The 20003-nt window shown below is 40.0% G+C and overlaps 1 protein-coding gene across 1 annotated transcript in view; it reads right to left on the bottom strand.

Moving 5' to 3' along the window:
• The window catches only part of MEIS1 (Meis homeobox 1), a 176894-nt gene that overhangs the window by 33650 nt on the left and 123241 nt on the right, over positions 1–20003 (bottom strand). The window contains exon 9 of the mRNA XM_066640137.1: positions 2585–2661. Coding sequence (XP_066496234.1) covers positions 2585–2661 — 77 coding nt within the window. The remainder of the gene's footprint in view (positions 1–2584; positions 2662–20003) is intronic.

Raw genomic sequence — 20003 nt, 5'->3', positions numbered from 1 at the left:
GATATCTCTGCGCAAATGTCATTGATTCCCCCCCCCAACACAATCTCCTATGCCACATGCCATCCTGTGCAACTTGGTTGGAACCCAGAGGAGCAGCAGTTTTTGGGGGGCTGCAGTGGGAAGTGACAAGTGGGAAAATTTGTTTATACAGGCTTCCTTCAGCCTGCATTTGATCAGATCCAACCGGTAGTTTAAATATCTGAGTCATAACAGCTACTCTTATACATCACGGCCATTTCACTGATTTCAATAGAAGAGATTTAAGCATGTGCAGTATTAGCTTTCCTATTAAAATAAATAGGAGATAAAGGTAGCTTAACTGTGTCTGGTTTGAGCCCCGTTTTTTGCTAGGTGAAAAGCAAACCAGCAACTTTGACATATGACATTCTGAATATTGTACCATATTTTCCAATATCCCTGCAAACTAGCATGATCAACAAACAGTATTTTCCTTGCATAACTGCATTGCATACGTGCAAAGTTTTATAAGAACCAGACAGACCAAAACAGAAAGACATACAACCCAGTCAAGTTACAGTAATAAACCTGCATCAAGTGCACCTTTAAATTCTGATGTCCCAATTAGCAATTAACATGTAATTTTTATTATTATCATTTGAGAATGGGTTTTTAATACAGCATTCAAAAAAAATATCAGAAAGCACAATTCAACATACAAAGTGTTCCATATTTTTCATTATTCACTGTATTTAAAAGACTACAACAAATTGATCTCCCATGTCTGCTGTAAGGTCACAGAAACTGATAACCCTTACAAGCTCTGATTATGTGAGTCCGTCTGTGTCTCACAGATAGAGCACTTTGTGAATTAATCCTCTGAAGGCAAATATATTGTAAGTAGCTTGTTATCTCCAAAGCACTAAATTGAAGAATACACAGGATTATATTGACAGAAATTACATTTTCTGTAATAGGGTTTAATATATCTGAAACCTCTCCTCTAGGCCCCAAGTCACTCTAGCTGAGAAAGGTTGGTTAATGCAGGTGCAATAGGCATCAAAACCAAAATTTATTCACTAAAATGGATTAGGCCATGTAATCAAAGTCTCAGCAATATTAATCTCTGACACTTATGGAATTTTTTTTTCTTTAAGAAATTCTTTTGTCTGGAAACTGGCCTTCTTCCATTTCTCCTCTTACTTCCCTCCCACGACAAGCTTTTGAAATAGCTTTGGCCATTTTCTGGATATTACTTCAAAGAGGATAAGGTTTTCACATCGTAAATGCTAATTTAAAAATATTAGGACAATTAATTAGATACACTTAATTTTACACTGCATTAGATTTCAATATGCCTCAGATATAAACCTTGTTCTGGTATACTGCACGAAATCTACACTTCAGTACAAAAATAAATGGCATGCACTTAGGGTGCAGTAGGCCTGCAATGTCGCCAGCGTGAGATAAGTTGGGGCTGGAGTACAACTAGGAGTAAGGGGATTTCATTTCCCTTACCCCAGGAAACACCCTAGGCAGCCCTATGGGGCTACTTGGATCTGCACCCATGACTTTGTGGGTGCAAATCCGAGCAGCTCATGTAAGGCTGCTCAAGCCAGGATCTGGCTTGTGCTGCTGCAGCCAGTCCTACCTCCACCTGGGCCCAATCTGCCTCCCAGGCCACCATCGGCCTACCCCACCCAGAAATTGCCCCTCTCCAGCCCTTTTCCACTCTCCTACTGCCTTCTCCCACTCCCTGTGCTGGCCTGCCCAGGCTGGTACAAACTCACTGTGTTTGGGCACCACACTGGCCTCCCCGTTGGGCACTGGCCTCCCCTCCTCTGAGTCCTCGTGAATGTGCTTTACAGCATGTTTGCAAAGGCCTGGAGTTGACACAAGGGACTTATGCCAGCTCGGGGGGAGGAGGATAGGCCTGCACTGAAAATCATTTTTTAAAATTCTGATAGTGACATTTTTGTTTGCCAATTTTAGATCTCATGTCATCAGAAACAGCATGAAGATAATATTTTTAAACAGCCTTTTTTCTTCTTCTCAAAAAAGATTTTGGGCAGATTTGTTTCATTTTTTTCCTCTTTAAACTAAAGCTATAATAAAGCCATTATAGAAACAGATTGCCAACCAGGGTTGCAATCCTGTGCTCAGGCTGCTCAACTTCCATTGGCTTAAATGGGACTGAAGCAGCCTCTGTGCTGGATTGCAGCATGTGTGAATTTAATACAAACCAAGCTGGAGAGAAATGACTTTAAACAAAAGTAGTATAATAATGGTTAATTCATATGTAATTTCCTCTGAGTTGAGAAACTGATTTCCTGAAAGGTGGCCTAAAAGAGATCTATTCTGCCCAAACACCACACAAATACTTATGTGCTCTAGCTATTTACCAAGCAATGGGAAAGCAAATATCCATAATTCTGCAGCAGTAAAGTAACTAGTTCCCATAGCTGAAAAAAAAAAACATTCTCTAGGCACTGCTAGGTTGGCATCCATAAACTAGCAAAGAAAGTAGGCAACGAAAGGATGCATCATCATAAAGCAAATCATTAGCTGCAGGTTGCCAGAGGCTGGAATACTGATTGTGTGTAAACATTAAAGTAAAATTACTTACCAATTGTTCACCTGAAGTATTGTGAGCCCCGTGTCTTGTGCCAATTGCTTTTTCTGTTCTTCTGAAGGGTAAGGATGCTGTAAGACAACCAAGATAAACAAACATAAACACATGTATGAAACAAAAGTATTTTAAAATGATAGTTTTACCAGCGACTTTGTTGAATCATAAAAGTGTAGTATCTGTAATTAAAGATGAAAATGCTAAGGTGTGTCACTCTCATTATTATTAATGGGCTACTACATCATATAATTAATGGCAGTAAAAAGACAAGCCAATTATAAAGATTAGTGAAGTGTAGAAAGAGCTACTTAGGATACAAGCAACTACCTTGATACTGAGGGAGGATACGTGCTCCAGTAACACAAACTTTTAACTCTCATTTGAAACAAGATTATTTCTCTCTCCCTATATTACAGAAAGTCCATTTTGTATATCAACAGATTCTGGTTGATACTGCTGTGAGGCCTGCATCTTACTGGCTAACACTGCCTTTGGATCTTGTTCTAATGCAGGTGCCTCCAAACTCTGGCCCAGGGGCCAGATGTGGCCCGCAGCCAGCCTCTAGTCCCGAGAGCCTCTGACCCACATGGCCAAACATGATCAGAGCTGTGCTCTGGTCACATCCGGAAGGTGTTCTGAGGGCCAGGGAGGAAGTAAATATTGTTGGCAACCTTCAGTCTCGAAAGACTCTGGTATCACGCTCTGAATGGTGGTTCTGGCACAGCGTCTAGTGTGGCTGAAAAGGCCAATTCGGGAGTGACAATCCCTTCCACACTGAGAGCAAGCATAGTGTGTCCCTGGTCTGTCTCCCTGGCTATGGGCCTTCCTTCTTCGGCTCTTTGCCTCAGTCTGTTGGGCAAGTGTCTCTTCAAGCTGGGAGAGGCCATGCTGCACAGCCTGCCTCCAAGCAGAAAACTCAGAGGCCAGGGTTTCCCATCTGTTGAGGTTCATTCCTAAGGCTTTCAGATCCCTCTTGCAGATATCCTTGTAGCGCAGCTGTGGTCCACCCGTAGGGCGCTTTCCCTGCACAAGTTCTCCATAGAGGAGATCCTTTGGGATCTGACCATCGCCCATTCTCACAACATGACAAAGCCAACGCAGGAGTCTCCGTTTCAGAAGTAAATATACTCCTGTACATTTAAGTAAGCTGTTTGTGAGGTGAAGAAATGGGAATCCATTTAAGTCTGTGTTTTATTTATGTGGTGTGTTGGGTCTTGGAGAAATCCTGGAAATTTGAGCCCTTTCGTTCATTTATTCATTCATCTAAGTTCCATCTTCAAATGTATTCATTTAAATTTTATATTTAATTTTTTTTTTTTTTTGACCCTCAACACCATGCCAGATATTTGATGCGGCCCTCTGGTCAAAAAGTTTGGAGACCCCTGTTCTAATGAATCTACATTTGATTAAATCATTTGCATTATGTACATCTTCATTTGCAGTGTTCAAATGCTGCCAAGAATGTATACAAATGTTAAATCAGGAATACAACTTTTGCTAAGCTTTCAGTTCAGAAAATATCCTCTTATTAACGATTTCTATTTCCTCAAGAGTTAGATATATGCCACAAATGCAGTATTTAATTCCACTGATGGAATTTATAGTAAACATTGCTTAATGTAAAGTAAAATGATCAAAACACCAAGAGCAATACTATTTCAAAATAATGCATTTTGATCTTTCCTTTTAAAGAGAAAAATATATCTTACCTTAGCTTAAAATGCTGTTAGTGCAATATTAACACATACATGCTATGTACTCTAAGTTTGAACAAGCAAAGACTAAGCCAATAGTTCCCAAGCTCTGAGTCGTGGCTCCCCAGGGAGCTGCAGAAACCCGCCAGGGGAGCCAAAGAATCCTCACAAGAAACTTGCTGCCCTATAGAATGTATAGCATTGCAGCCCTAATGGGGAGCCATGGCCAACAGCCCAGTAGGTCAAGGGAGCTGCCAGTCAAAAAAGTCTGGGAAGAACTAGACTAAGTTGTTTATGTTTTTCCAAATCAAATCATTTTAATGATCTCATAATCCTCTGAAAATTCTATTTAATAAATACATACACTGCTCAGACTGCTTTTCTGGAGCTGCCATGACTGTGGAAACTACTGCAAAGTATTCTTGAACTGCCGGCTCACATAGTACGTGGTCTCCAACTTAGGGACAGTTTGCATGGATACAAATATAGCAGAAAAACTGACTGTGTGAAGTCATCAGGCAACTACCTGCTCACTAGAGAAGACTGCAGCTTACTCCTAAACACATGTTTGCAACATGCCAGGCATCAGCAGTGAGTATGGACAGGAGATTTGATAAGGGAATGCCCACTGCTATCTACCTGTAATCTCCCACACATGAAGAATCTCTGGAGCAGTCTGCAAGTGCAGATGTTACAGATATGTGAAATGAAAGGTACTAGAAACCCCTTGGCCTAATTTTCAATATTTTGAGGCTGGCTGTGGCTGTGCAGTGATGAGGAGAAATGCTTTCCTATGCTCTCAAGGGGACTCCCCCCTCCCTGACTCATATTTATGAGAAAAGAAAAAAAAAAAAACTGGACTGTGGCACTAACAACTTCTTGCCCCCAAAACAGATTCTGGCTTGGAAGATCATTTCATTAATTCAAATGACATTTACTTCCAAGTAAGCCAGTGTGCAATGAAGACAAAAACAAGGTTGCTATGTGAGAGTCAGGATCAGCAAAAAGAGTAAACTGGAGCAGGGAGGTGCACCTGGGCAAGACAATATTTTTCAGCCTCTGAAAACATTATTAAGTTCTGCCTAAGTTCTTCGACTTACAGTACACTTAAAATGACGTATTACGGTATTGCTACAAATGATCAAGAACATATTTAAACATGTAACACACGATTTCTTACCATTACACTGAACAAGCAAAACAAAACATTATACAGTACAACCGTAATTATATTCTGTCATCCTTAAAAACAAATGTATATGCAGATATTTGTTTAACAAATATATCATTTTTGAATCCCAACAACACTTTAAAACTGTAATTAAACATGGTGAATACTTTCCGTTAACATAACAAAGGATCCAATCCTATCCAACTTTCCAGAGCTGATGCAGTGGCGGGGCAATCCCGGAGGTCTCCTCAAGGTAAGGGAATATCTGATCCCATAACTTGGGGTTGAATTGCGGCTACATCACTGCTGGAAATGTGGATAGGATTGGGCCCAAAGTGATTTGTCTAAAGTTATTTGAAAAAAATGCTGTAATTCAGGCACTTTTTATTTTGCTAGCTCTATAGTTTTAACTGTCTTAAAAGTATTGTCCACCTCGAGCAGCCATTTTCAACCACTGTGCCATGGCACATTGGTGTGCTGCAAATGGTCCCCAGGTGTGCCATGGGAATTTGGGAGAGGGTCGTTTATTAGCAGGGCCATTGGGGATGTTAGCCCCCCATTGGTAGCATGGTGTCAATTGTCAATGGCCTTGTCAATTGTCAAAAAACCAATGGTGTGCCTTGACCATTTTAGTGCCTTGCCACTGTGTCGTGAGATGAAAAAGTTTGAAAATCACTGACCTAGAGTCATAGTACTCTGAAAATATGTCTGGGCTTCACTGCAAACAGCTAGCTTTCATTCTTATTTGCAGTAAAAAATTTTATAAAACATTTGAGTTACGTTAATTTGTATAGTCAAGCATACATAGTGGGCTTGCAACAATTTAGATTCAGTGATAATAGCTATGTAAGGCTAGAGGGCTAGGAAATCCCCCTAGTGTCTACAGTGCTCCTTTTCTAGACTTTTTGTGGGAATGAACCAATTGGGCTGACCAAAGTGCCTTAGAATTCTAATTTCTGCTTTGTTCCCCAGTGCTTTCGTCATGCTCCAACATCTCTACCTATGTCTTCTGTACAACAGTTTTATATTATATAATAGTGAATAGTGACTTTTCTTAGCAAAGAAAGGCTAATCCATGCGGCTGCAATCATGTAATGCTGCAAGATGCCTAGGTAGTTTGGTGCAATACCACAGGCTGTGATGTTACATCATGCTGTTACCAAGACTCAATCTTATCCCTTCTTTTCTGTGCAATGACTCAGAACTGAGCCCACAGTCTTCCATGCTAAAGCTAGCAATCCCTTATGTTGTTCCCAAACACTTGCAATAAAGATTTACAGTATGTAACTTGCGATTGTTTATAGCTACTTTTGACTTAGGAGTAACTACATATTACCCCAGGTTTGGTCAAAGCTTAGGCACTGCCTGAGGTAGCCCAATTCCATCCCTGTTTTGTGTGTCATTGCCATCTTCACCCTCTCACTGAGTGTGGGCAAGGAGCAATTCTTGGGAGCCTGGCCCCCTTTCCTGGAGATCTGGAATCACCTATATCTGTACATTTCTTAAGCAGCTGGGCACAGGCAAATGAGGTGGTGATAAGTGGCAGCGACAACTTTTTTTATTCTCCTTCCGGCAGTGCTGGAAGAAGGGATGGGCTGGTGCTGGCCTGATCTTCATCCCAGGAAGAAAATCAGACAGCTGTCTGAAGCCGCTTGATGGGAAGTGGGTTGGAGGGTAGACATGGATTGCAAGGCATTCCTTGTCAGTTTGCCACTCCCCTCCTACCCACCACTCAACGCAAGCCTTTCAGTCAGCCTCATGGGAAGGCCGGCCCTGCATTACTCGGATGTTACAAAGAACACTGTTTCTCTTTCTTATTCTGCTTTGCCACCTTGCATGTGATCCGATTAAGAAGCAGAGCAAGCTGTGCCTAATTCTGTACAGGAAGCAAAAATTTTCAAAATAGCCCCAAGTTATTGGGATTGAGAATCCTGTCTCCATTAAGCAATTTTCAATTGTTCTGGACTTTTTACAGAGAGATGAGAACAGATAAAATTAGCCATTGGAATAATATAGCTACTGTAAAAACAACACAAGTACTTTAAAAGTACCATTAAAAAAATTCCTTAAAAGTTTGATGAGTTCATAGTCATCTGACCGTTCCTCCCATCCCATCCCATCTGGTATTGGCTTAGTGTAGCCTAAATGTTCAGTTTCATGAAACCGTATAATTGCTATAATCACATGAAAGCCATGACTTCATGTAGCTAATTCTCTTCTAGCAAAAGCTCACAATGAGTATTTTTTTTCTTAGCTGAATCACAACATGCTTAAAATATTTGAAACCCTGCGTGCCTTTATTGCAATATAAACTTTTTGCAGATAGTATGAATCATTCCTTCATAGATTTTAAAATTAAAAAAAAAAAAACCCTTGACAAAGTATCAACATGCCACAGGCTAGGTTGCTGAACAAACATTCAAAGCTTTGTTGCATTCCCACCCACAGCACATGCTACAGGCAATAACAGACATTGCATTGCAACAGAGAATGGGTGACAACCCTGAGAACTGCCATACTAATAAGAAATACGAAATGCATTCTGCGCTGTTGCTCACAATTCCCTTTTAATTTATCTAACAGCTTTCCAGGAGACCATCTCATTCTTGTTTGATTTTTGCCCTGAGAACACTTTTAAAAATCAGTGACTTATTAACATAGCACTGATTTCAGCTGAGAAGAATACTTATCACCAAAAATCACTTTGGGATATCAAAGCAGATTGGGCCACTGTTCGATAAACAGTGACTGGAGACCTTTACTTTTGTTGTGTACATTAGCCTCATACCATTATCTCTTAAAAGCTTAATTATTTGCACACAATTGATCAAGATGGGAATTTGAGAAAGGATATGCTCAAGCCTCTGGGAGAGCTGCAACACATTAGGAGAGCAAACAAAATTACCTTTAGATCTTACAATAAGAATTAACGATTAGGACCACATATAGGGCAGAGCAGTAGCCAGAGCTTTTCTTTCTGAAGTGTTTTCCATTTGATCTGCATTAACACCTTGGAATGACTGAAAGCCATAAAACAGTGATTATGTATGGTGAGGCTTACGCTCCTTTCCTAGAATCAATCCAATGCACACGTATATCGAAAGCATGCAGTTTATCTTTCCTTGCAAGGGTCAAAGAGGGTGGGCGAGGGTGTCTGGGGCTCTAAAGGAGATTGGAAGTGGGCAGATGAGCAGATAATATGCTTAACTAAGACCAACCAGCCCATGATGGTGTATAATTTTCACCCCAGGCTTGTTATTTTGCACCACTACAACAAGGCTACTACCTGCTTATGGGTCACATTAGCAACAACATAGAACTATGACTATCTTGAATAAGAAACTCAATGAAAAGCAATAGTTCTAGTTTTTCTCACTATTACAGAATGCAAGTTTTATACCATTACTGTTCCATATTATCTTTAAGACAAGACAAAAATACATAAGTTATTCCAAAGGGATAATCACCACTTTCCATCCATAATCCAGAGCAGTGGATAATCACCATAATCCAGAGCAGTTGTTCCCAAACTTTTAGCACCAGGACCCACTTTTTAGAATGAGAATATCTCAGGACCCACTGGAAGTGATGTCACGATGGGAAGTGACATCAAAAAAGGAAACTTTTAACAATCCTAGGCTGCAAGCCTACCCAAATTTACCCAGGAGTAAGTCCCATTTCCATTTACTATCATTGTAAAAAGCCTATACATAGTAGCCTGTTAAAAGTACAGATCTGAAACATTTCTCCAAATGCAGTCACATACCATGGTAGCATCAAGTCTAAAATAATAAAATATTGAAATGAATGGGGACCCTCCTGAAGTGGGCTCACAACCCACTTAGTGGGTTCCGACCCACAGTTTGAGAAACACTGCTCAAGAGTAGTCATGTAACTGGAATACAACTAACAAATAGCAAGACAGACACAAGATCTGAACATCGGGGGAGTTTCAACTCATTTAAAAAAAAAGCCAGCTATTTTGACTTCTAAAGTCTACAATGGCTTGATTCTTGAGTATCTCAAAGGCTGTTTCTTCCTTTATGTTCCATCACATCTCACTCACATTCAACTTGATCATAGTCCTTTAATAGTGGTCAGTGGCCCAGTGTAACATTTACCATTCTCTTAACCATGCCGAGACATCAGGAGAGCCTGGGGAGCTTTAGCACTGTTACCACCCTTTCCTCCTCTCCTGAATGAATTCTCCTTCTCTTTTTTGACCATAACCATAGTGTAGCATTACACTGCACCGGGATTAAGATGAGCTGTAGTTAGCTTTAAATCAGCATCAAAAACTCAGGTATATTACATCATGGTTGCATTAAAAAAAAAAAAGGGAAGGGAGAAATTCACATAGGAGGGCAAAGAAAGAGAGAGGGAGCATGAGCCCTCAGAATACTCCTGCTTCATCTGCACTGGGCATCAGTGGCAAACAACTAAGAAAACAGCATGTTGATTTCATGCTTACCCAACGAAGATTGTCCAAATGTTTTTAAAAAAACCAAACCAACCCATATTCTTAAAATAAATGCCCTCAGTGCTGGAAGAACTTCTGAGGAAGACAGTCCCAGGTTGTTTGAAGCACACCCCTCCAGAGATGAGAAGGTCAGCAATCGCAACAGTCCTCCTTTCCGTCCCCGTTCAGCTGAACAGCAGAGAATGAGATGTGGTCTTGTACAATCATTCCCTTCTGGAGCACCAGCCTAATTTGTTGTCCCTGCCTCACAGGAGGTGGATTATCACACTCTGTGCCAACACCACATTCAGAGTTGCATCATTTTATCTCTAACAAAGAAATCAAAGTGACAGAAATGTACAATTTCCTACCATGCACTCTTCACCGTTTAATGCTATCATTTCAAGAGCAGTCATCTGATCATAGAGACTATTTTTAAACAGAGATTTTTTTTAAATGTAGTCAGAGAATAAAGCAGCAGACAGTAAAAGTGCAGAGAACTATATTCAGATTGATACATTAAGAAAAAACTTTTTCACCCAATGTGGTGCTTCCACTTCTTTCAGAAAACACATATACTAGGTCGGTACAACATTATCTTTTCCAGCTTGGCCACTAAGCATCAACAGCATTCCTAAATCGAATGCCTTGACCACTGCAATAAGACATCATTATGGTTATAGAACATTTTTCAAGTAATTCTTTACAGAAGCTGTTTCTGACATAAAATCAGGCTAAGTTACCCTCCTTCAAATTTCAGGCTAATCATCCCTCATGATACAAAACAGCTTCCTTGCACAAGATACAGAATAAAACAAAGGTAGAAGCAAATTTCATGAATCAGCGCAGCAAGATGCAGCTCAAAAAGGATAGAAATGGGCACTGGAACAACTGAGCAAACAGGAGCTAGCCTGGAAAATGTCCAAAAAAGCCTTAATCAAGGCACTACACTATTGACTGAATTTATTAGGAGGGAAAAAAGTAGTTAGTTTTTTTTTTCCGTAAGGCTTCTGCCTTGCCCACAATTAATGCAATCCTTGAAGATGGCCTGTAGATAAATTTTGGCATATTATTAAGAGAAGCGATCTATTTTGTAACCCACAATTCCAAGTAAGTCTTTCACTGCCACCCATCTCAACAATTATGCACCTTACTAGAGAATGTTCTACTAAGAGTTTTTGCAATGTCTTAAGATTACTGAGTCTGCAGCATTATACAGTTTAACTCTGACCAACTAGCTGACTATTCAAAACATTCATAAATTCAAAGCATGCTATTTTATGAATCAGATCAAAACCTTTTAGCCAACAAAGCAAAACTTAATTGTTTACTTTTCTTAATAGAGTTTCATTCTGAAATATTTAAATTGCCAGAAGTTGATTTGAATTTTTTTAAAAATCAGAATACTTTCTTATCCTCTTTTCAGTTTTATGAATTACTTTTACTGTTTGAGTGAAACCTTTTCTGTCTCCTGACTGCATATTATCAAAGAGACACTGTGTGCCTGTCATTTGCATTACAAAAGCAGGGCATGGTGTAGTCTAAGAACATAGCTTGAATTTATAGTAGTTGAGTTCTCCCATCCCCACACATGCTGGAATCAAAAAGAACAACTAGGGCATCTACAGAGGTAAAGCTGCCAAAAACCTTTGGATCCCTGAAAGTGAAGTCACAAGATTTCAGCCTGCTTTCTTAACTCACAATTAGTTTTTCATCCACATAACTCTGAGAAAGAAAATACAACAACAATTTGCTGCTCTTTTTAATCCATCTGCACAAACTAGTTTATAGAAAGGTCCGTAAGCAGTGTTGGTTTTCTTTTTTTAATATTCTGGTGTGACCCTGACAATTGCCATAGATAGCAAAGAAAATCAGTTAAGAAGGTGCAAGTTGAATTTTGTTCTCATAACATATATCCAGGGGGGAAACTATGAAAATTAACTCCCAGCAGCCTTTTTTCAGAACACATCCAAGGATGTCAGAGGTTTACTATGTGCATCTTTGTTGTTGCCTCCCTCCAAATCAAAGTTCTGTGCATGTACTAAAAGTTATATAGCTATGCATGCTTCTCCATATGCTATAGCTCCATATAGCTATGCATGCTTCTCTTTGCTGATTGCTTTAAACACATCATACATAGCTGGTGTGTACCTCCTGTGCACCTCTCCTGTGATCTGCTAACACGATTAGGGCAGGGGTTGCTTAGCTGATGGAGCTTGTTGCTTTCCACAGACTTTCAGGACTGCAGTGATTCCTATGTGGACCATAAACTTGCTGCCTATCCATGTGTCACACAGTGCCTTCAGCAAAAAGAGGTGTGGTAATGAAACAGAGATCATAATGCTGAGGAACCCGGACTACTGGATACCTGGCTCCCAGGATAGCAGAGAGCAAAGATCTATAGTGGAGGAAGTAAGTAGGTTCCATGCTGCATTGCTTCTATTACACTCCCAGATCCCTCCCTAACCTCTGGTTATAACTCCTTGCTATCTCTTCTTCAATTTTTTCCTGCCTACTCTGGTTTCTCAATATTGCACCCTTTTTATCTCTCCGCAAATGTGAGAAGGTTATATGGTATGATCAAAGTGACTCATGTCGGTCAGCTTCCTAATACAGGTATTTTGTACTAGCTAAATTCTTGACCATTTTTCAGGGCAGCTTCATATAGAACACTTTACAGTAGACAAATCTGAATGAAACCACTCCATGGATAACTGAGGCTTTATCTGGCTTCTCCAAATAGGGTCTCAGCTGGCAAACCAGCCTCAATTTATACAAGACATTCCAAGGTCAGCCCCAGGTCCAAGAGCACTCTCTGACTGTGAATCTGTGTCTTCAAGGAGAGTGCAATCCCTTCAAGCAGAGGTTTTGAACCTCAATCTAGATCTGGGGTGTCCAAACTTTATGGCAGGAGGGCCACATCATCTCTCTGTGTTGGGGGCCAGGAATTTGGGGAGGGCTATTTATTAGTAGGGCCAGTGGGTGATATGAGTCCCCCCACCAGCAGTGTGGTGTGCCTTGCTAATTGTCAAAAAACTGATGATGTGCCCTGAAAATTTTATCACTTTGTCAGTGTACCATGAGATAAAAGAAGGTTGAAAATCATTGGTCTAGGCCAGGGGTGTCCAAAGTTTTTGGCAGGAGGGCCACATCATCTCTGACACTGTGTTGGGGGCCGGGAAAAAGAAGAATTAAATTACATTTCAAATTTGAATAAATTTACATAAATGAATATATTAGAGATGGAACTTATATGAATGAATGAAGGTCTTGCTCAATGCCTATAAAAGACCTTGCACAAAGCAAGGCCAACCTTTCCTTTGCTGCTGCTGCTGCTGCATCCAGATGTGAAACAGCAAGCAGTGGAGGAAGCCCTCGTCCCACAGCTCACACAAGAGGTCAAACAGTTGGTCAAACGGTTGCATCAGGCCAGCGCGGGCTCCAGCAAGTCTCCGGAGGGCCAGAGGCTCATTGGAGACTGGGGGCTCCCTGAGGGCCAGATTGGGAGTCCTTGAGAGCCACAAGTGGCCCCAGGGCCAGGGTTTGGGCACCCTTGGTCTAGGCAGACTGTTATTAGCTAGACAGTTTCAAGCTCAGTCTTTCCCAGTTCAACCTGGAGATGCCAGGGATTGACTTTCTACATGCAGTGTGTTCTCTTATACTGAGATACATCCTGATGCTTCTTATGTGCCACTTGAAAAGGGAACTCGCACATCTCCATGGAGAGATGCTGGGACAGCATGTGCCTCCCCCCTTTTGAAAGTTACAGATGAAACATGAAGACAAAGTTTGACAGTCCTATACACATCTATTCAGAAGTACATCACATCAAGTTCAAAGGGACTTATTCCCAAATAACATTTCAGCCTTACCTGTGCTTCCTTTTTCAGCATCTGTTACAATCTGACACTATTCAATATCCATTTTGGAGATCTTTCCTTCTCTCTTTGCCAATGTTTGTAATCTGTTCTTTCTTCCTAGCTTCTCTTGCTTTACTTCTCTCATAGATACCCCTTGGTATACACAGGGCTTTTTTTGTAATAGAATGCACTGGAACAGCATTCCGGCACTTTTTTCCCCTTTCACTGAGGGAGGGATTCGAACCTCTGACCTCATGCTCCACCCTTTTTTCTTTTTTTTTTGGAACCCCCGGCTCTGACCTTGTGCTCCACATGTTTTTTTGAACTGCAGGCTAGGGAGGGATTCGAACCTCTGACTTCGTGCTCCACAGCCCAGCACTCTCTCCATTGGGCTATAGGAAAGCCTATAGTCAAAGTGCTCAGAACTAATATATAAGGTCTTGAGCCTAGCTGGTGGCCATCAGTGCCTCAAGTATTAGTTCCAAACACTTTGAGTCTAAGAGTTCCTGTGGCTCAATTGTTAAACTGCTGGTCTGTGGAGCCAGAGGCTAGGGGTTCAAATCTCTATGAGGAAGAATTTTTTTTTTTTTTAGGAGGGGAGGTGCTCCATGGTTGCCAAATATAAAGGTTGGTTGCCAGTCACCAAAAGGGGGGCCTGTTGAGGCTGCAAAACTCCTCAAAGTTCAGTTTAAAAATAAATAAATAAAAGATTAACAAGTTGTGCGTTCCTGCACCTTTTTTTTTTTTTTTACACAAAAAAAGCACTGGGTATACACTAAGTATTCTGGTGATGCACATTGGGCAAACCCCCCCCCCCCAACTTCACTTGAGTGGCGAGAACTGGCAGTCACTAACCAGGAGAGAGAACTTCCGGTCATGGTGGATACTCGGTAAAAATCTTCAACTCAGTTGGTAGCAGCTCTGAAAGAGAAGTCCATGCTAGGAATGTTTAGAAAACAGAAGTGCCAGTATCATCATGCCTTTACACATGACTACTGTGCAGTTACAACTGGAAAACTGCACACAGTTTTCGTTGGATATTAGAGAAGTGAAACAAGTGCAGAAAGTGTCAACTAAAACAATCACGGAGTTGAAGAAACTTCTTTGCAGGGAAAAAGCATTGGGTGACCATTTAGAAAAAAGATGATGGTGTGGGGTTACAGATGTTTATGAATTATTGCATAAGGTTAAGAAAGTGGATAGAGCAGTGTTATTCAAACTGTGCGGTGCGGCTCTTTAGGGAGGCACCAGGAACTCAAAGGGGAGACGCAGGATGCCCTCTCACAGCGATACAGTCACACCCCTGGGCAGAATACGAGCCCGTCTTCTGACCATCGTCTGCGCTTTTTTTTAAAGCAGAAGAAACGGGAGCTGCTCAGTTGCAAGACTGGCTGCTGCCGCCCCGCCCTCTTCCTCCACTCCAAGGCTGCGGCCTTCTGTGTTCACTGCATGTTGTTTGCAAAGCTCTTCCACTCCAGCCCCCATCAGGCAAGTACCAAGCATGCTCAGTTTGCAGTCCTTAACCCTCACTGATCCTTGTCTGGTTGGTTCCTAGTTCCCAGCCTGGGATCGCTTCTCATAAAAGTGAAATCTCTCTTTTCCACCCCCTCCCTCTTCCACTCCCCCCTTTCAATCTCCAAACCTTCCCGCTTTCCTCCCCCTCCCCAAATAAAACGCTTCCTATTTTACCAGTCACCAGGGGTCTTAAAGTTGTTTCCATGCAGTTGGCAAAGGGGGGGGGGGAGAGAGAGAGAAGCACACACTTTACTTGGCCAGGAGCAGAAAAAGGGTACTGTTTTTAAAGTGATTTATTAATCCTGTTGTTTGACTGAAGAGGAAAGGCTGTATTTTTAAAGTGATGAATCTTGCTATTTGAAGGGAATACTTATCAGCCATTGATGAAGTGATTGCCAGCCCAATCCTATCCACACGTTCCTGGGAGTAAGCTACATTGACTCTAATGGGACTTACTTCTGAGTAGACATGCATAGGCTTGAGCTGTGCATCTTCTAGTATAGGAGACAAATCAGCTTCTTAACCAAACCCTTATCGGCTCTGATATATTTTCATGGTGTATTTTTGTTTTCCCCACCAGCTGCTGGAAAAATTTAATTTCATTAAATTAATAAAGGGTTCAATCCTATCCAAGGAGAACAGGAGAAATGACTGGTTGGATTGGGGACCACAGGGGTGCGTGTGTATAATGTTGGTCAGACTGGTTGTTCACAACGTTCATTTGACAAAACAATTCTATTGGTATGCTTACAAAGTTTAAAAAAATGAGTCCTCCTAGACTAGACAAAATCTACCTACTCCAGCATCCTGTCTCCAACAGTGATCAGCAGCTGATCATTACTAAAGCATGTATATTGCTGTGTATTAATATATTTTTAAGATCTGCATTTAATTAATGATATGATTAATATAATTAATATTAATATAGTTAATATATATTTAATATTTAATATTATATTATAATAAACATAACATTATAATATTATATTTAATAATTTTAATATAAATATTTCTGGCCACTTCCTGTTTAATGATGTCACTTCCAGCCCTCAGGAACATGATGGGGAGTCATGGCCAATAGCCACGGGGGTCAAGGCAGCCACTGGCCAGAAAAGTTTGAGTACCACTGGGATAGAAGGAAGTTTTTCTCTAGTAGTGACTAGTACATAATATTAGTCATCAACAAAACTGGCAGGAAATTCAGGTCAGACAAAAGGAAGCAGCTCTTCAGAAAACAAGCAACTAATGTATAGAATTATGTGCCACTGAATACCAGTCATTGGGAGTGACAGCAAGAGAGCTTCCCATCTTATTGGCTATTAAGGGAAGATACTGGACTAGGTGGACATTTGGTCTGATCTAGCAGATTTCTTCTTATGTAGCTAAGAAGGAGAAAGAAGAAATTATGAGGTCATTTGGTTCATCCCCCTTCCTTTAATTTACTGTTTTTACCCAATTTGGTTTTATGCATCCTAACTACGAAGTCTCCACCTCTTCCCCCAGGAGGCAACCTTACAAATTTCAATTGACTCCAATATTTATATACTACGATATATAGTAGTATATAAAACTTTCTAGGGAATTCATCAGCTCTTACTGACCATTTGTTTTCTCCACTACTGCTTTGTTACATGGCCAACAGACATTCATTAAACAGCATTGGACATTTTCTGATGCTTTCAATATCCTACCCTCCTTACATATACAGATTACACTTTTCTGAAGCAGCTGCCATTTGATTAGCCTTTGGATCAGTCCTACACGCTTTACTGAGAAAACAAAGGATGACAACTGAAATCTTTCTGAACAACCTTTCTCCACATGACACTTACCCTCTGACTGTACAAAAACATAGCTCACTGGAAAAGCTAAAGGGAGTTAAGTTTTCATTATGATTATAAACAGTATCCTGTTAGAAATTGGTTTTCTAGGAAGGGATTAATTATGCAATTGTTTTAATTTGAACAATTTCACTCACTTAAATGAATGATCATAATGCATGCATAGGTCAAAAATTCAGGGCTGCTGAAAAGTTGGAACTTTTGCAGTGACTAAAATGAATTTTGTGTTATGCAAAGCATCCATCTTGCATTGTCCTATGTTGTGTGATACAAGGTGTGTTCGGAAAGCACTTACATAAACTTTAAATAAACTACGTATTTAGCTAATCCATTATCAAAGTAATTTCACTGTATTTTATTGGCCTTTTAAAAATGCTTGGGAGAGTTTTATTAGCTTGTTTTATATGATACTACAATTGAAAGATATACTTCCCCTTTTTGACATTCAGGATTTATGATATTTTACTAATACAATAAATTCAAGAGTTTCAAGATTAATAGTCTGTATACCAAGTACTTTAGCCTGCTTTATCAATTTAAAAAGTGCACCTAAAAGATATGAGGAATTATCTTCAATGTAGCACAATACAAAGAGAGATGAAATAGTACATGCAAGTGACACAGAGATAATGACTAGTTAAAAGCCTTACTGAACTTTCAGTTCAATTATAACTAGCATTAATATAAAAGCTGGCTTTAATTAATCCAGTTTCTCAACAGAAAGCTGCATAAAGACCTTGAAAGATGTTAAAAAAAACACCGACCTAACAGTACACACACAAAAATACCCCTGTTGTTTCCCAACCTAAGTTGGTTGTTAACAGGCTGTTAAGTGCTATAAAAGTAAAAAAAATGTAGAGTACATTAATTCCATGAAAACATCTCTACTGTTTTTAGACCAGTAAAAACAGACAATAAATTGTCTGAGACAATATATTCATGCAAACATTTCATGGCCCAAAGTTTGGCTCCCACTACCATTTCCATGTTTTTATCTGATTTAAGCATTTAAAACTTAGGTAGGCTTGGAAGGTCATCACCATTTTTGGTAAATGAGTGTAGAATAGACTATAACCCTCCTCTCACCAAAGCTTCTGTTTATTATCTCTCCTTTCCATCTCAGTCACTTTATTCTTTGCTGAGTATATCAAAAGTTCCTTCTTATACACTGTGTAACAAGCTCTTGGGCATGCCTCATTGGGCCACAAGATTACAGTAAATAAAGGATAAGAGTGCATTCTCAGTTCAACTAGTTTCCTTACGTATGGCTTTTTGTGCAGTAAATATGACATGCTTAAAAGAAGAAACACTACTTTCTTGTAACAGACAGATGGAAACATCTGAGGACTGCATGTTTGGAAACTCATGTTACTTATAGTAGTAACATTTGAATGGCAGTGGGAAAACCTGTGATGAAAGAGACCTAGAAAAAGCCACAGGTATCAAATTTTTGATCCTATGCCCACAGCAAAAGGATACTAGGCTCAGCTAAAGCATAATGCTAAAAACCATGGTTTAGCACTATATAAACAAGCCTACAGGTTCAATTGGTTCTTATACTCCTTCTCTCCTCTCCTCTCACATACAACTAAAGGGGAGTGAAAGCTTTCACTTCCATTTCAGAACAACATGCAGTGAAGTTTGTTAACTAACTAGAGTTAGAACAAATCAAGATATTAAAACCATAGTTCTATACAGTACTATGAATTGTTCCAGCTCTGGTTAGTTAACACCCCTTGATTTCCCAGTTGGAAAGCCCAATTTATTAAGGCTTGTTCACAAAGCATTAAACAATGGTTTAATATTATACCTGAACCAGGTCAGATTGCCATCAATCAAATATTACCAGATTTGCACATTTTTCCTATCTTCACATTGGGGAAAAAAGTATATTGTATATGAAGTGGCACTAAAGTTTAGTTATGTTAATTGGACCAGCATAGAAGAAGTTTACATGTAAAAAATAGAAAAAAGAAAAAAAAATCCCTTAAAACAGGAATGGCATCAAAATAAAATAAAGGATGAGAATTAGGAGATAAAAGAACTTCTAATGCTATTCTGAATTTTCTCTCTACTGATATCATCACAAATCTTCATAAGCACAGCTGCTGTGTACACCAAGTATTCACCATCTCTCTGATAACGTACATATAACACTAGTTAAAAAAAAAAAAAGCCAACAGTGTTCATTTAAAAACTGGTTAAAAATCTAGGAGAGACAGAAAAAATCCTTCAACACAGACAGAGCAATAACCCTGTTCCCAGTGCGCCTTAAGAATCTTGCTTGGAACTGGAACACATTCTCTGGCGTTTATTTTTCCACTTAAATTACAGTGATGGTGTAGCCTCATCTCATTAGAGATCATTGTCCCCAGTAGACAGTTGTATTTATGGGGGATTCTTGCTGTTCCACACCTGCTGCTCAGGTTGCTATGTGATAAAGACTGCATACAAACAGCAGTCTTGAGCTTGCTGGACTGCAACTGATGAGCCCAGGCTAATTCAGGGGTGATTATGTAGTTTACTGGACCACTAAACCTCTTTAAGCTTGTAATTACTGCCTATTTGAGTAAAGAACATTCAAAAGCAATTCACTGCATCATGCCTGCCACAGCTGGAAGCAGACTGCCAGCAGTCTGCAGGGACATTAAAATCTACGGGGACAAGGATTCAAGCACAGCTAGTAGGCACTAACAGCAGCCAAGTGTACTCACATTCCTCCTCACCTTTTCTGACCAAGCATGCCATTAAAAGTGCAATGAAAACTATAGATAAGCAATAAAGATGAAAAATAATGGTGTGTAATAGAAATAACTACATTTTAATGATTTTTTCCCCCATCCGATAGCAGCCTAAAGGGGAAAATATAGCATTGT

Source organism: Tiliqua scincoides, chromosome 1, assembly GCF_035046505.1.
Source record: "Tiliqua scincoides isolate rTilSci1 chromosome 1, rTilSci1.hap2, whole genome shotgun sequence".
In the NCBI taxonomy this organism is placed as follows: Eukaryota; Metazoa; Chordata; class Lepidosauria; order Squamata; family Scincidae; genus Tiliqua; species Tiliqua scincoides.
Note: the sequence above shows the minus strand (reverse complement) of the source record. Positions and strands in the feature narration are given on the sequence as shown.